Source organism: Agelaius tricolor, unplaced genomic scaffold, assembly GCF_023055355.1.
Source record: "Agelaius tricolor isolate 1412-34295 unplaced genomic scaffold, bAgeTri1.0.p SCAF_2, whole genome shotgun sequence".
Taxonomy (NCBI): domain Eukaryota; kingdom Metazoa; phylum Chordata; class Aves; order Passeriformes; family Icteridae; genus Agelaius; species Agelaius tricolor.
The window spans coordinates 42062248-42079281 of NW_027269262.1; the positions used below are offsets into that span (position 1 = coordinate 42062248).

The 17034-nt window shown below is 38.6% G+C and overlaps 1 protein-coding gene across 1 annotated transcript; it reads right to left on the minus strand.

The window, feature by feature from the left end:
• Positions 1-750: 750 nt before the first annotated feature.
• RNMT (RNA guanine-7 methyltransferase) lies at positions 751-16980 on the minus strand. The gene is made up of 11 exons (XM_071456629.1): positions 16825-16980; positions 15202-15465; positions 12874-13006; positions 11246-11368; positions 10093-10208; positions 8993-9174; positions 8236-8400; positions 6986-7103; positions 5217-5318; positions 3761-3794; positions 751-2550 (listed from the first exon to the last, which is right to left on the minus strand). Exons 2-11 carry the CDS (start codon positions 15433-15435, stop codon positions 2513-2515), a joined length of 1245 nt encoding a protein of 414 aa, XP_071312730.1. The 5' UTR covers positions 15436-15465; positions 16825-16980; the 3' UTR covers positions 751-2512.
• Between the last annotated feature and the right edge of the window lie 54 nt (positions 16981-17034).

The following is a 17034-nucleotide window of genomic DNA, read 5'->3' on the forward strand; positions in this document are numbered from 1 at the left end:
TCCAGGCACATGAACAACAAGAAAATTATCAGAAATAGTCAGCATGGATTCATCACAGGGAAGTCATGCTTAACTGACAGTACAAACTTCTATGAGAAAATAAATGTCTAGCTTGATGATGGAAAAGCAGTGGATACTCTGCTTTGATATTAAGAAAGGGGTTTTTTTTTGCATCCACCATCTTGGATGTACAATGAGGGGAAACTGCAAACAGAGTAGCCAGTCCAGAGAGTGGTGATCAGTGAAACAAAGCCTTGTTGGAGGTCACCAACAGTGTATGCCAGGAGTTGATACTGGGTCTAAATGCATTCAAAATCCTGGAACATCTCATACAAGGAAAGGCTGGGAGATCTGGAGCCAGGAGAAGGCTCAGGGCAGCTATCTTATCAATGCATTCAAATACCCAAAGAGAGCTTGTAAAATGGCTCTAGGGCCTTTTCTGTGTGCCCAGTGACAGGACAAGAGGCACACAATGCAACACAGGAAATTCCCTCTGAACACCAGGAGATTTTTACTGTGAGAGTGACCAAGCACTGGCACAGGTTGTCCAATGAGGTTGTGAACTCCCCACTAGTGGAGCTGTTCAAAAGCTGTCTGGACAAGGTCCTGGCAACCAGCTCTGGGTGAACATGCTTGGGCAGGGGTGGCGGTTGGACCAAATGACCTCCAGAGGTCCCTTCTGAACTCAACCATTATGTGATTATGTGATTGATATGTTAAGATTCACTTAAAAGAGGAAAGACACTTCACTGTACTCTCTCTGTTTTTATTATTCTTATTTCTTCCAAAAATAGCATAACAACATATTTTCAAATGAAATTTGATACAAGAAATCCAACAAAACTAGCTTTGACGCACACAAATTTCAAAGAAACATTTCAGTACTTCTAAAGTGTCACCATTTTTAGCAGTTTCGTAAGTACTAATTCTAGAAAACAAGAACATCTTATTGTCTTAATTTCAGCAGCAGAACTGACAGATTCTACTGCTTCAGTGAAGGTTACAAGTGTTCTTCTAGATAACAAAAAATAGGAGTCATGGAAGAGAGTACAACCTAATTACAGGGGGAAAGCAATACAGGTAAAAACTCTTATAATTTGAACATTTAAGTCTTAACAGAAATGTTCTCTTCTAGGTTTGCTATTACTTTTCAAAATACTCATGTACCATCATCATTTCATCTCTAAGTTAAATCTATTGCCCAACAGCAGCCATCAGCTACCGTTGGCCCAAAACTGGAGAGAGGAAACATGAAGTATTCAGGCCTTTTAAGTAATGGCTGGCTACAAGCACCAGGAAAACCGAGCTAACACTGTAGAGAAACCGCTAAGCCAGCTCTAAGAGACTAACAAGCAGTTATGACAGTAGTTAGGCACAGTTCTGCCTACTGTATCATTTGATTACATGCCCAAAGTAAGTATGTGTCTCCAATTTGGGGATTGTTACCCACAGGTACCAGAGTGTGTGTGCACATACACAACCCTCCCTTCCAGAGACAACTGCTGGTATCCTCAAATAATACACAGGCTCCCCTTTTGGTTCATGATCCATGACATGACCATGTTTTTTATGCCTTAAGACTGCAATGAGGTCCCCATCACCACCAACAGCTCATTCTACTGCCAAGCCCATTTGGAATTTTATGAAACAAGAAAGAAAGGCATCCTAAGATCTGTCTAGTAAGTTTCAAGAAACACTAAAACTATTGAAAAGTCAGGAGAGTCTTTAATACAATAAAAAATGTTCAGTAATCTGACTTAAGCAGCTGTTACTGATTACCGCATAGCCATATTTGGAAAACGAAGTCGAGATTTAAAACATTAGAAATTGAGTACTTTCAGAGCAGTTTTGTACAGAACAAACTCATTTAATCTTAAAAGCACCATGAAGTGACACTACATATCAGCAAGCAGGAAAAACAAGAACATCATGGGATTTTACCATGTAAAATACACCATGAATACCACTAAGGTAGATTTACAATGCAGGCTTGAGCACAGCACAGAGGTTCTCAAACTGACTTGGGTATTTTTTGCTCTGCATGCAATGTAGACATACCCTCTATGCTGAACAGATCTCATTATGAATTAACTGAGCTCTGCTGAACAGTATTTAGGCCCTCATTCTGCATTATCAAAGTCAATGTTCTTCCATCAACTTCAGAAGGTGCAGGGTCAGGCTCGTAATCACAAACATACTTCTACAAACAAAACATTTGTTTCTAACAAAGTTATGTGAGTTCAAACACAGGTTTTGAGAGCATGCAGATTGCTTACAAATGCTTAAAAAGACTGGTTCAGAATCTTTCTTATATATACACACACAAGTCCATCTGTCACAGACAGGCAATGTAACTCTGAATCACGAGCTTGCTCTAGTTTTTGGTAGTGTCCTGCACACGTCTGATAATTAAAAAATAAAAAATAAAAAAATAGTTGCCACAATGGATTTCTGATCATTCCAACTTGCACGTGGATATGATCCCTTCTTGCTGCATCCAATATGTGAAGTTTCATGGTTGCTTCTCAAATGCAAATACTAAGTAAATACCTAAAAAAGAAAATGAGAGTATTTAAAGTTTCAGCTTCCTTGGTGACTCAATTAAGTTTTCAAAATGTAACCAGGTTGATATTATGCCCAAACAACCTGTTAGCAGATTATTGAAATGACAAAAGATCTTATGATTTTCCAGCGATTAACTCTAGCATTCCACTCCAGCATAGTTTTACATGCTTTCAGAAATGTGAATCAAATTCATAAATTACTGTGCCATTCTACATAAAAAGAACATTCACTAGCACCTGAAAAGTCATGCAAGTTAAGTTTAAAGACTCCTTCATACTTGCAATAATGGACAATCAGGGTTGAAATTATTAACTTCATTTTTAATTGAAAAGTGAATGATCTCATGATACATATTACCAATTTTGATGGACAAAGATGAAATTATAGCATTTTTTCAAGTCCAGAACAGTATGATTCTATTAATGGATACTTGTACAATCCACACCAGCACCCTTAGTTGGCATATATTACAACAACTTAGTTGGCATATATTCAGTGCCAGCTAAGCCAGATGTTTCTGTGCTCCACACCAGACAGACATGTTAAACCAGTTACTTGAGACCACATTTATGGATTTCCACTTGATTTCAACTTTTATTTTAAAGAGTGAGGTGCCATAGCTACTTCCAAATCTTTCAAGACAAGATTATCAGACATTCCTCAGCAACAATGCAAAGTTCCATGTAAGGAACAAGCTGTGCTAATACTATTATCAGAAGCTCAATACTCCATATGTTTCTTGAAAAATAGACTCTTAGGAAACACAGTAATCAGTGAACTTTTAAAGGTATAAATATTTTTTTAGGTATGAAGAGGTATAAAATTATATAAAAAGCCCCTCTCAAATATCTAATTGAGATAATACTTCTAGATTGCAGGAAATTTATGTCTACCTTATAATTCACAAATTCAAAAATTAGATAAAGTAAACAGCATTTTTTGCTTTTAAACTACTATCACAACCAGTACAATGGCCTGCAAAAACACCAGTCCTGGCTGGCTGCACTTACACATTTCCCTCACAATTTCTTGAGATGTGCACACTACATAATCTATACACAGACATTTTGAATTACACAAATAACAACATCTTATTATATTTAAAATCTGGATTTTCTTCCATGACGAACAGGCTATTTTACACACTTTTCAAAGCAGTCATTCAGTCAATAGTATTTTCAAAACCATTACTTACTTGTTGCTTCCCATTCAGATTTACTCAAGGTTCCCTAGAAGGGGACAAAAAAAACCAGTTTCAACAAAAAACAAGGAAACAAAAAAACACTGATTTAGCTCCACTTTTCACTGACCAATGTCTAACCACCCACACTGACTGGCTATTTAGGGGCAAGGAAAGCATTACTGTAGACCACAGATATTTACAACTCCACTACAACTACGATGGTCGGGAACTGGAAGATCCAAATAATGGAACACACTTAAATTAAACAGGTACAGGAGAATGGGCCAACAGTCTGCTGGTCTGGATGCCCCTGCAATGCAGAGCATGCCTGTGTCCATCACCACCCAGCAGTGTGACCTGACCTGGCTCCAGGTGCTGTTCAGACCGAGATGCCCAGTGTGTGTGCAGAAGCCAGGAAAAGGCCTTACACCATGGTGCTGCCAACTTCCTCAGGAACACTGCCTGCCTCAGCCCAACAACACTCCACAGCCCACAGAAACTCTGTTTGCAAGAGATGCTCACCCTCACTCACACATTCTGGAAAAACAGCCTGCCTTCCAGCCTTGGAAATTCCTGGCTCGGCTGATCAGATGAAAGCAGGACAAGTTCACAAGTAAAAAGCTGGTGCCATTTACCCCACCACTTAAGAAACATAATGCAACAAAAAGCTGATTTTCTGTTCTGCCCACTCCATCCCCTTCCAAGGAGTTATCACTGGGGCCATAACATAGTCCATATGCTACCCACTGACCAAACCTTCACCTTTTAAAATAGCACTTGGCAACAGATGTTTTTGGTCTGACTTGGCTGTTCTCATGTTCTTAAGCCTATTCCTTAAAATAAGCATTTTTCTTTTTAAAAATTTTTGAATTTCTAATGTGAAGAGCAGGTTTCTTCCTTGATGCAGGATTTTTATATGTGCAGTAAAAGGACTACATCTTCAAGAATTCAGAATGTGAACAGTAAATGAATCAATGATTTTAAAAAAACTAAACAACAAAGCCAAGTGGAAAAACTTTAAGCTGAACACCCTCATGCTGTATTGATGACAATGGAAAGAATGATTTCAAATATATACAGTGTTATGAAGAAAGCTTTGAAGTCTCCCATCAGAGGATCGGAATTAATGCTTTAAATCAGTATTGAGAAGATCCAGACATATAAGAAGATTCATCAAATTAAGAATAGTTAAAAAGAACAGCTGTCAAGTAAGATGGAAAAAATATCCTTTTCCTTCTGCATGATTACAAATTTCTTAACAGCTACCAAATAAGGTGAACTTGATTCTTTGAGTATGGGATATAGGTTAGATGAACCCCTCAGCCCTGCAGCTCTACAATTTTTCACATGCAAGGAGACAGTCATACCAACTTCACTGCAGTTGAAATGAAGAAGGCAGCACAGTTTGAAAGATCAGGACCTCAGTTTTAAGACACCATTATCTCTAGTGAAGAATGAAGGAACTTACCAATGGTAACTTTGCCTTGCCATCTTTGATAAACTCTTTTGCATGCTCATAATCATCAGGTTTATCAGAAACAAGCCTGGAATCACCATGTGTAGAATATGGCTGGAGAACATAGAATAAAACATTGAGTAGTGAGATACATTAATCACATCAAGTAAAGGGTTTGTCACAACACAGTCCACAACAGAAGTCAGTAAGTCTTAAAAATATTTTAAATTTACATCTTTCCTTTATAGCACCCTCAGGAACAGGTCTGATGTTCCCTACTTACCAGAAAATCTGACACCCAAGAATTATAAATTAAGTTTTATCCATATATCTCTAAAGCAGGGGAAACAGAATAACTATAAAAACTCTCCTTCATGTACAGCTCATTATGAGCATTGCCCAGATATACCTTCTTATAGAAGAGCAACTATACCACCAACTCTTCAGCAGAAGTTCTAAGAAATGAGCAACTACAATTTCAAGCAGAACAATTAAAATGCTTCAATAACACTCAAGCTGTAACAGAAGTATACAACAGGTTCTTCAAAACTAAGATGTACTTATTAAGGATCCCAGTTACTAGTGATCTGTGTAAATAATCATAAAAATGCAGTTCTCAGATATAAGTGGCCACTACCTTAAGAGAACTCTCTCTTTCCCAAGAGGGAAGATGGTAAGACAAAGGCTGTGTCTGTGCTACTGCCAGTGAGAGCCCTTACAGAGCACCATCACTTTTAGAGTCAACAAGTGCAATCAACTTGCAGTCTGACTCAGATGAGTAAGTCACCAATTAGTTGATCCGAGAGTTTTCTGCAAAAGAATTCTACTGTTTGAGGGAGGAGGGAAGCACAGATAACTGCAAGTAAAACCAAAGCCTCAGAGGTGGCCTGGAAAAGCTTCTCTGAAGCTGTTAAAGTTATCCAGGGTGAGAGTTGGAGGATAAACAGAAAATGCAAGAACATTGGGCAAAAATATATGCTCAGTTACAGTTAAGTACCATTTTGTTCTATGAATACAGACTATCCTTTTATTCCTACAAAGATTCCTTTCTGTCTTTTCAGTCAATATTCCTTGCACAAAGGTCCCGTTTTCAGTCTCTCTGCTGAGGAAGAAATGGATTACAGTCACCACTATCTGACACTTGGCCTGACTCTTGGGCTTCTGTTTCCTGCTTCACAAGAACAGAAACTTGCCTCAGTATTGAAATATTATCTTCAAAACTTGAATCATCTATTGGGTAGGACCTGTGCTGAACTAAGAGAAGAGTGTGAGGAAGAAGGAGAGGCAGAAACAAAGTGTTATGAACAGACCACAATCCCCCTTCCCATGCAGAGGAAGGGAGAGGAGGTAGAAAGGTCATGAGTGAACAAATGAAGCTGAGCCTGGGATCAAGCAGTGGGTGGGACAAAGGTATTTTTAGGCTTTCATGTTTCTCACCTTTCTACTCTTTTTTTTTAAATTAATTAAATTAGCCTTCTCCAAGTTCAGTCTGTTTTGTCTGTGACAGTAATTGCTAAGCAATCTCCTTGAATTTATCTTGACCCACAAGTTTTTTTTTTCTGTTTTCTCCCCCTTTCCTGTTGGGAAGAGGGAACAAAAGTGCAGGTCAATGGGTGTCTGGCAGCCAGTCAAGATCAACAACCAGCCCCAGGAACTAAATACTTTCTATTTGTGGTCCTTACTTAATTGTAAAATGTTCACAAAGGGAACTTCAATTATTGTGCAAAAATTAACAAGATGTAAAACTCTATTAAAATCAAACAGGTCAACTCCAAATTTACCTCCAAGGCCTGCATTCTCCTTAACAGCATTTTATGCTCCTCGTTCTTGATTTTTTCTTCATAGAATTCCCGAAACGTCATTTTGTAGACTAATTTCATACCATGCTTCTTTGCCATTCTGTCAAAATAACAAACCTAATTAGGGAAGCCACAAAATTATTGTAGCTTTATTTCCAAAGGAACAATTTTAAGCCACAGTGACATCTTATGGTATTCACTAAAATAACACTTCTTTACAACTTGTTTCCTTAGTAAAGACATTTAGATTAAAAAAGCTGCAGTTCCACCACAAATTGCATGGTTTTGTTTTTTTAATTAGGACATCAAAAATCTACACAGAAGTAATTTACAAACGTTTTACTAGAAAAGATCTCTTCTCCTGAAACATATAAGTTCTATGTGGACTTCCAGAAAGACTACACTTTTCCCTGCAGTATCTATCATGTCAGATATTATGAATATATTTAGAGAACTTCTTTCTACTGTATTCAGTAGCTTATATCTCAATTTTATGTTGACACCATGGACATGCAACACTGAAGTTACAGCTGTAAGTGACAGATGCTGTTATTTTTCACAGAGAACTACAAATGAAGCTCTTGAACAGGCTTGAAGGGAAAGCTTAGTACTGTTTAACCATACTGAGCTTGAATAGCAGGAAAAAAAAAACAGTATGGAAAAATTTGTCTGTACCTCAGGATACAGCTGGGAAAACCAAATCCAAGGTCACAGAGAAGTAACAGCAAAATATATGCTTACAGATGAAGATCATTTAGAGGAAGAAAAAAATCATCATAGCAAAAATCCTATTAACATCTAAGGAAAGGTGGAGAAGACAAAAAAGAGGCACCATGATGAAGGAGATGCACAAGAAAGCTTACTGACAGACTAAAAAAGGGGTAGAAAGAAACACCTCAAAAAGTTACAAATAAAGAAGAGAAAGTTTTAAAGGTTTGCTGACAGATCCAATATATCAGATCAGATGGTCCCTCATGAGACATAGTTTAAATCCTTACAGCTTCTGACCAGAGCATCTTCAACAGAGTTCAATGGACAGATTACAGATATGGATAGAAATGCAAGAAACCTCTGTATGTGAAGTAACAACAAAAAAAATTTAAAGCTGAAAAATATAATAAGAAAGCCAAAACATAATTTTCTGCAAGCATTATGCAATGACACATAAACTAAACAAATGTTTATTGTGTTCCACAGTTTTTATTGTATAATAAATTTAAAACGTAACTTACTCTTCCAGTAAGGGAAAGTAAACCAAAAACTCAGGGACATCAACCACTTCTTCCAAATGAAAATCATACTTGCAGCCAAATAAGGGATAGTCTCCCTTCTTTTCAAATTTTACATTGTACACATCATTCCCAAATGAATTTGTTTCTGAAGCTTCGAGTCTCTTTCTATAGAATGAGATATAAACAAACATTTATTGACCGGTATTGAACAGGCAGAGAAAACTACACATAAGAAGCCTGAAAGTATTTGTCCCAGTAATACTCAGTGATCTCTCTAATTTCCCACTTCCCTTATCTCATAAGGCACTGAAACAATGAAATGAAGCAGCATACTGGGTTTTAACAGGTTATTATTCCCACACAACACACCAAGGACAAAATGGACCTAGAAGATGAACCTTTAGCCCAGACACACAGACAATCTACATGGACAAGACAGGCTTCTAGAAACAACCATAAAACCTTGACAGTTTTTCCCCAGGCTGTGGAAATTTTGACACTAATAAAGTCATGACAGAGGGATGAAGTGTATGAAGACCTGTATTCCCTAACAGAAGAGCCATGAGGACATAAGACAAGGGTAAGTATTACCTGTTTGAGTCAAGTTAATGAGTGAGATTCTTTTTTATTCGATTCCAAAATTGTTGCAAAAAATTATTTTTGCTTGCACAAACATATTGGAGCACTGTAAGAACATCTATCACTTAACAATGCTTCCCAGAGTTTTGGAAGACTAACAGGATATAAGAGTACTTACACAAGTTCAAAGCTGTTTGGAGTTGTGCCAATGAAATAACCTCCAGGAGAGAGGTTCCCACAAGCATTTTTAAGCATCATGTCAGCCTGCTCATACGTCTCAAATGAATAGTGGTACACAAATTGACAACTGCAAATGTCAAAGCGCATATCTGGATCATTGTACTTGGATGACAAGAGATCCTGCAACAGATAAAATAGAAAAAAAAACTACAGAAACAAGCATGATGCACTTAAATCTAACAAATACACTACATTCATGATAGAGACCAAAAGTCAGGAAAATTAACTTTTATGTACAAGGACAGATAGAACAAAGCATGCAACAGAAAATACATATGCATCTAAAACTAAGCTGTAATAGCAACATGAAATTATCCCTTTCTTCCCTAGCCAAGTCTCTCTTTCCTCTCCCCCAAGTTGACAGATGACATGAACCTGCAAGAGACTATTTCTCAGAAGAAGGAAAGCCAACCAAGAATTCAAGCAGACCCTTCATGCAAGGCTGAGAACAGGTTCAGCTTTTCCAGAGATATCCTGGAACCAGGTAGGTTCTGTATCAGCCTCTATCAGCAGGGCACTCTCAGCCTACACTTCTAGGAAGCAAAAGCAGTTCTGTTTACAAGACTGTCTCCCCTAAGGCTCAGCCATGCATTCACCACTGCCTCCAGACAGTCTAAGAAACCTGCTCTACCACACAAGTAGAGGTAGTTTTAAAGGTACCTATTATAGTAACCAAAAAGAATTTTTCCTTTCTAGTGGCAAAGTGTTAAATCAGCTAAATCAGAAGAGGTCCTTTATATATTCCAGCATTCACCAAAATAGTTTCCAACATCCCATGGTGTCTCACATAACTCCAAAGCTAAATTCTGTTCCCCTTGTCAAGTAAAGAATAGTGAAAGCCCCAGATTTACTATCTGGAAAAGAAAACAGCAGCAAAATGCACCAAAGTACATCTTAAGCAACCTTCCAGTAACCCCTATGTCTGATTCTCCTGTCAGTACAATAATCCAACCTTAAAAATGTATATACCCAAATTGTTGCAACACTACCATAGAGAACAATAAATCTCCGAAATATTACAAAGCACAGGAACTGTACCTTGGTACTATCTGCTTGTATGAATTCTGCATCAAAAATATGTTCATTATAGCGACACCGGGATTTCATTTCTTCATAGCGGTGCTTGCACTGCTGCACAGAAATGTCAGCAATGTCTATATATGGAAACAAAATAAACATAATAAATATAATGAATGGAAGTTTTAAAAATGTGTACACAGCTCCAGACAAGAAAGCTGGAGTGATTACTGGAACACAGAAGGTACAAAAAGGTAGGATAAAAAAAATGAACTTCAGTTCCATTAAAACAGCTCAGCTCCCTGGGATTCTTAATACTCTTAAAAATATTAAAGATGTTGAAATACATCTCTGGTATGTCACATATTCTAAGACTGCTTCTTTCTCAGTCATTGAAGACAATATGCAATGAATTCACCTAAGAACTTTGTAAGTAAATTGATTAAATGTATTTGAATGCTGCCCACTGAATAATGCAAGAAAGAACTCTAAAATGTGAAGTACACAAAATCCCACTGAAAGAGTTTTAGGGAATTTCAGTCCCTAATTAGATTTGGAGTTAAGTAATTCTTTCTCTGATTATACTTGGGATACTTTCTGAGAAAAGGGAAGATGTATCATTCTCCCAATATCTAAGCCAATTATTCAAACCAGAAATTTTTTTAATCTGCTTTCGCCTCTACCCCGTTTCTGAGTCTGAAAATCTTTAGTTGATTTTAACACCCAAGACCATTTTTTTCTCACAACATTGGGGGGATTATTTGGTTTTTTAAATGCAACTCTCCTGTATGTGTTTCAGAACAATTAAAAATACTACAAGAGATTAGATGTGGAAGAAAAGAGATAAAATAAAAAAGTCAGTATTTTCCCCAGGGCCACATTTTACTTAAGGCAACCTGTGGCAATGGTATTTTTCTTTAGTGATACCAGTTTTTATATTATAGTGACACCAGTTTTCAGTTGAACTGAAAGCTAAATATTGATGAATCTTATATTTCTGCTAGCAATCAAGTCATATCTTCAGATTAAAAGACAAAACACAACTTTTTGCACAAAAGGTGTACATTACATTCTTCGATTGACTGGAAAAAAAGAAATAATAAAATACTGGAGGTGTACTTGGTTTCCCATAAAACCTGATGTAGTTTCCCTAGAAAGTTATCACACTTCTTACCAGTACAGACGAGTTTTTTAATTCTGCCTTTTTTCCATTTCAGTAAGTCTCCACCTTTCCCACATCCTAGATCCAAAACAGTTATATCACTCTTCTTCTGTCGTACCCGGTCTATAAATTCACCTAGAAAAATAAAAACCAGGAGCATGTCAACATCTCTGCACGTGTATTGCACCTAAAAGCCTAAAGAACCAAAAGGAACTGAGAATTTTAAAACACTCAGACCTCACATTGCCTATAAATCTCTTAATATTACAAACTTAAATCTCTTTTTTTTTTCTAGAAGAATGAAAGGAACCACAAACTTTTAAAACTGTGGAGAAGATTAATATTTTCTGTGCTCAATGTGCTCTGCATGTAACTTGACTGAGGCTCTGAACTGTTTCCCTGGCTAAGGCAAAACTGCACATGGCTAAACAACCATCCTGGACACAGGGAGACAAACAGGGTTCCCTTTCATTAGCATGATAATGAATGCAGATGTTATTTGAAAGTATGGGAAAGCCTTTTGCAGAAAGAAAAAGCCAATTAAATGCATCAACCACAACATCTCCACCCAGTCACCTTACAGAAATGCATAATGTTTTTCACTCACTCTCCCAGGCTTTGCAATAACAGTAGCTACTCCTTTGCTGTCTTTCTACCCTACATACACCAGTCACATTTTTTCTTCCCCTCGAGGCTGCCTAGATTCTCTCTGCTCTGACTGATGTTGGCGTATTATGTAAAACATATCAGCCTGCTAGCAACTTTTCTTCACAGTAGGAGATATGAAATATGTTTTGATACAACTGCTATAAAGCCACACTGCTGAAATTCTTTGTGACAGAAAGGCTTCAACACAGGCTTGAGGAACAGCTTTATAGAAATCTAAATATTGCTTCTAACTGCTCTGATACAACACAACAAAAAGCAGCATGCTAAGACAAATGGTGCCAACATCTTCTGGCACAGATCCCTCTTCATGAACCTGTGGTGCTGTGCTGATGATTCTTTTCTTTGTTGGCAGATATTTGATGGCTTTGTTTCCTCAATTTGGAATTAATTTGTGGAACAGCAGACTTTGCCTTTAAATAAAAACCTACTGACTCTTAAAGAACTACATCCTTTAGCTTTCCATCTTTTCAACCACTGACTATGGGTAATATATGGGTAATACAGAAAATATTTATGTGTTCAAGCTTCCTGCAGAACTGCTTAACCAGGATCTGAACAGAGAGTGCTTTGGGAAAATGCCTAAGAAATTATTTGAGATAGATTGAGCTGTTCTTGTTTGAATCTAAGAACACTTAAGTTCTTTATGATTTAAAACTGTACTTTTCTCTTTAAAAATGCCATGGAGAAGAACAGTTTCCAGTATGAACTTTTTAAGTCAGTTGATCTTTAAAACTTAAGCATATGCTTAAGTTGCATATGCCACTTAAGGATATGAACTCCAACAATACAAAACACTATCACAGAGATTCAAATTAAATATAAATATAGACAATTTACTGTAGCCGAAAAACTTACTATATATTAGGAAACGAAGTGTTACACTCAACATCAGAAAACAGAAAAAATTACAGTTTGATACAAAAGTTCTTTACATTTTAATCATGTCTAAGCAATCAGTTAAGGGAACTTACCAATGAGGACACTCTTTGTCCAATTATTAAAGTTTCGGAGGTAGAATATGCGAGACTGGCTACGTTTTTCCAAACCAACTTCTTGAAGTTCATTATAATGTGCAGCTACAGCTTGCCCATGGCCAATCACATGCTGCAGAAAGGAAATCACACCACAGAAGATACAGTCTCAAGCAGTCAATTCTTTTTATGACTTAGTCATTTAATCAAAAGACACACATGTTCACTTCAAGGATTTAAGAAGGCAAACAAGCAATACTATGAAGAGCATCATCATTATAAAGAGATTTCCCATATCTGTCCTGGTACTGATGTCAGTATTTCAATTATCACAGCAACACTCACAAACTTAATCCCCTTTTCAGTTTATTCAAGCAATTTCTGGATGATAGATACTGCCCAGCATCTTTCCTTCACAGAAATACTTTCAGTTCTCTAACACTCTCAACCATGCTCAAAGAACACGTTTCATTCTTCTTAAGTCTGGGACAGAAGTAAAGGATGTTCCTTCTCAAGGCACTTTGAGCCTCTTCAAAGACCCTGTTTCAGAATTTCAGTGTTTTCATGTGACAGAAGTGTATAAACTGCCAATTTAACCAAAAGGCCAACTGCCTGATGTCACATTAAGGTCCAAGTGGATGACCCCACTGCCAGAGATTTAAACAGACCATGATAAAGGAATGAGAGGAATCATTTGACAACATATTCCATATAATGCTTAAGAGGTAGTTGTAGAAATGTCTCTGATTTAGCTTTAACTCAAAATACTCCAAGAGATTTCTGTCCAGCCTTAGCTTTAAGTACTACAAGACAGTACTCTCCCCTGTTACACAGAGAAGCCGTCTACATACAGATATTATGCTCCCATACAGATATTATGCTTCATATATATGCTCCCATATACATGAAGTGAAAATAAATTATAAGTAAAACCCAAAGTAACAGAACAGACACAACCACAACCAGCACCGACTCTATGAGGTACAAAAGCATTTGAAATAACAGTACAAACCAGAATGAAGCCATTAAAAGCATTCCTAACAGTTCACTACAGAAGTCAATATTCCTGCATCTTGCTAATCAAATAGCAGTTCCTCAAGGGAAAAGAAGGTTTGGCTGATAGAGGTGAATTCTTCAGTGTTTCATATACTTCTGGAAACATTCAGAATGAACACAGCCTTACTTGTCTGTGAAATCTTCATAACCTCCTCACCTGTTTATTACCACACTGGGCTGACCAATACTACCAAGTATTTTGACGACTTCTATTCTTTTCCAGGGTAAGCACAGATGGCTCCCTGAATAGCCACCGAAGGCGACAGAAGCTAGAACAGCTGACACAGACAAGTGTGGGGGACATGCTCATACAAACCATTAGCACATCTCAGCTGCAAACAGCCATCAGCAACATCTAGATGGTGGCACTTATGCTCAGTCACCTCTCTCCATCCTTAGGCTACACAAACCCAAGGTAGTTCTTGCTCATCTAAGCCTTATTCTCCCTTATTAAAAGGATGAAAGGGTTAATAATGTTTCTACCACAACAAAGGACACCCTTTATTTTGCCAGACTGCGAAGGCATATATTAACACACGGAGAAAATTCTGGGCAGATAAACAAAACTCTAGGTCAGACATTTTCAAATTATATTTAAATATCCTGAAAGGATGACCTAGAGTGGATATTAAAGCATCAGCTTCTACAAGCTCATACATAATAAAGGACAGCATCATGTAAAACATTACCCTTTTCACCTTCCCAGGTGGACATATAAAAGGAAATACACTTTCTGCTGCTTTTGAAGTCTTAAAATACAAAGAAGCACCTGTAAGTCTTTCACTGCTTCACTTTGCCAACAAATCATACTGAAATTATATCACAGAGGATGCAGTCTGTTGAGTTTTGCAAACTACACAGTACCTTACCAAGGAAATAAAAGGACAAAATTACCTTATGGAAGAACTTCCCAAGCACAGGTAATTAGACTAACACACAGATAAACAACATACATGAGAACTGAGTTCAAGATATGGAACCTGGACTAATGCCAGTAAACCCTACACTACACTACCAGATTGCTACCACAAGGAGGATGGAACAGTCTTAGAATTAGACTAAGTATGTGCTGAGATGATCATCCTAACTGCAAGGCCTCTTGCTCCTCTGTGAAGCCCAACATCATTGTGCACCTGTTACTTCCCTAGGAAACATTTCCATACTTGTTTTGTGCTGGCTCACAGGCATCTACCATAAATATTTTCATTTTTTTTCTTGAGCTAAGGCTTTGAAACAAGGACTTGAAAACAGCTCAAAATAAATGATACTCACTGCTTTCTTAGCAGGTTCATCTTCAGAATCTAAATTCTTCCTCTTTGCTCTGCCATCCTGACCACCACCATCAACTTCTTTGTCATTTTCAGTGGACTGCTCTGTACCTGAAGCAGAAGTATTGCCTTCACACCCAACACCTGAAGCTGACTCTAAAGCAGGAGGGGTTTTCTCCACTTCTTCATTTAAATTCTTCTCTACTTTCTGTTCTTCTGTCTTGGTTACTTCAGCCATTTTGACTGGTCCACTGATCAGAATGGATATCTAGAGGGAAAAGAAACAAACCACCAAGAATTTTCAGTGCTGAAAATTTCACTTACTTGTGGTTACAATCGTGACCTTCAAACATAATATTGGCATTTCACCCTAGACAACATATAGACTTCAAATTTGACCAGCTGTTTAATAAAGGCAGCTCAATAAAACATGTGGAACTTAAAAGTACTCATTAGATAAGTTCAAATTAAGATAAATTGTTACTTTTCATTTTAGAGTCATCTTACAAATCTTTATTGACTCAACTGCCAAATATTATTTGTTTTTTTCTTTTCTTTCCCGTAAAAGGTAACCTACAAATCAGTTTATGTTTAGAAACACAGAGAGATTCTCTCAAATTAGTAAATTTGTTATTTAAACTGATATGCTTTGAAACCGATGTCTTCAAATAGAAGATCAAGATGGGTTTTTATGAGCAAATTTTCTTACCAGTTGTGGATTTTCCAGTTCGCCAGGAATATCCACTATGCTCTGAGCTTAACTAATATGTGGAATATTCAGTTGCACCTGTATTTCCACATCTGCACCTCACAAATATCAACAGGGGCTGCAGGACTGCAAACAACTCCTACAAAGCTCACTTGGTCTCCAGCACATCCCAGCCTTCTTTACACTAGCACTACGAAGCAGAGCACCTACTTTTTAACATGGGATGGGAGATTTTTAACTTTTTAACAAGGCATGGGAGAGGGCAATTTGGCACCCCCTGTTCTGAAAGAGTGGCCTAAAGCACCAAAAAAAAAAAAAAAATAAATAAAATCCAAAAATCACATTTAAACGCCCCGTATCCAGGCTCAGCTCCTAATGAGGGCCGGAACACATCCACTGAATGGACCACCACACATAAGCACCAGAGCAGCTTTCCTCGGAACAAATGGCCTCAAAGTACGCCTTACAAAAATAATTCTTCCACTACTGCACAGCACCACAGCGCTTGGTTTGGGAGGCAGCAGCAGACCCCTCGTTATCCTCACCGGGCTATTCCAAGATGTTTCGAAAGCCCTAATTGTGAAACGATCCGACTTTCACAACTAGCGATAGCAACCAGAGGAAGCAGCAGCAGCTCCTTCAGCCGGAGAGCTCAAAACGCCTGCAGTGATGTGGGAATGGCCCCGCCGGCCTCGGGACGCTCCCGCCCCCTCCTTTCTCCCGTCCCTCCTTCCCTTCCCCCATGACGGGGCTGGGAGGCCTCAGGGCCTCCGCTCCCGTTAACCGGGCGGCGGCGCCCGTGGCTTCTCTGCGGCCCGCCCGGCCCCGCTGTCCGGCGAGGCCGAGAGCTTCGGCCGGGCCGCCGGTCCGCCCGCGGGCAGGGAAGGCGGCCCTGCACGGCCCCGGCCCGGCACTCACCCGGCTCAGCGCTCCGCCATCCCTGTTTGTGGAAGTGACGGACCCCCACGGCGGCGTCACGTCCTGGGAGGGACCGCGGGGAAAGGGAGCGGGAAAACGCGGCGGCGTGCGGAGTCCTGTGAGGAGCGGCTGGGGCTGCTTAGCCTGGAGAAGGGGAGGTCTTGGGGGGACCTTATCGCTCTCTACAACTGCCTGACTGGAGGGCGTAGT

Bases quoted from the DNA above. Each gene is read 5' to 3' on its own strand.
- RNMT (XM_071456629.1), bottom strand. From the start codon at position 15,435: ATGGCTGAAGTAACCAAGACAGAAGAACAGAAAGTAGAGAAGAATTTA. The intron at 5,319-6,985 runs GTAAATTTGGAG...TATGTTCTCCAG, and splicing joins GGAGAATGCAGGCCTTGGAG to CCATATTCTACACATGGTGA. The intron at 2,551-3,760 runs GTAAGTAATGGT...TTTCTTTTTTAG, and splicing joins ATCTGAATGGGAAGCAACAA to GTATTTACTTAGTATTTGCA.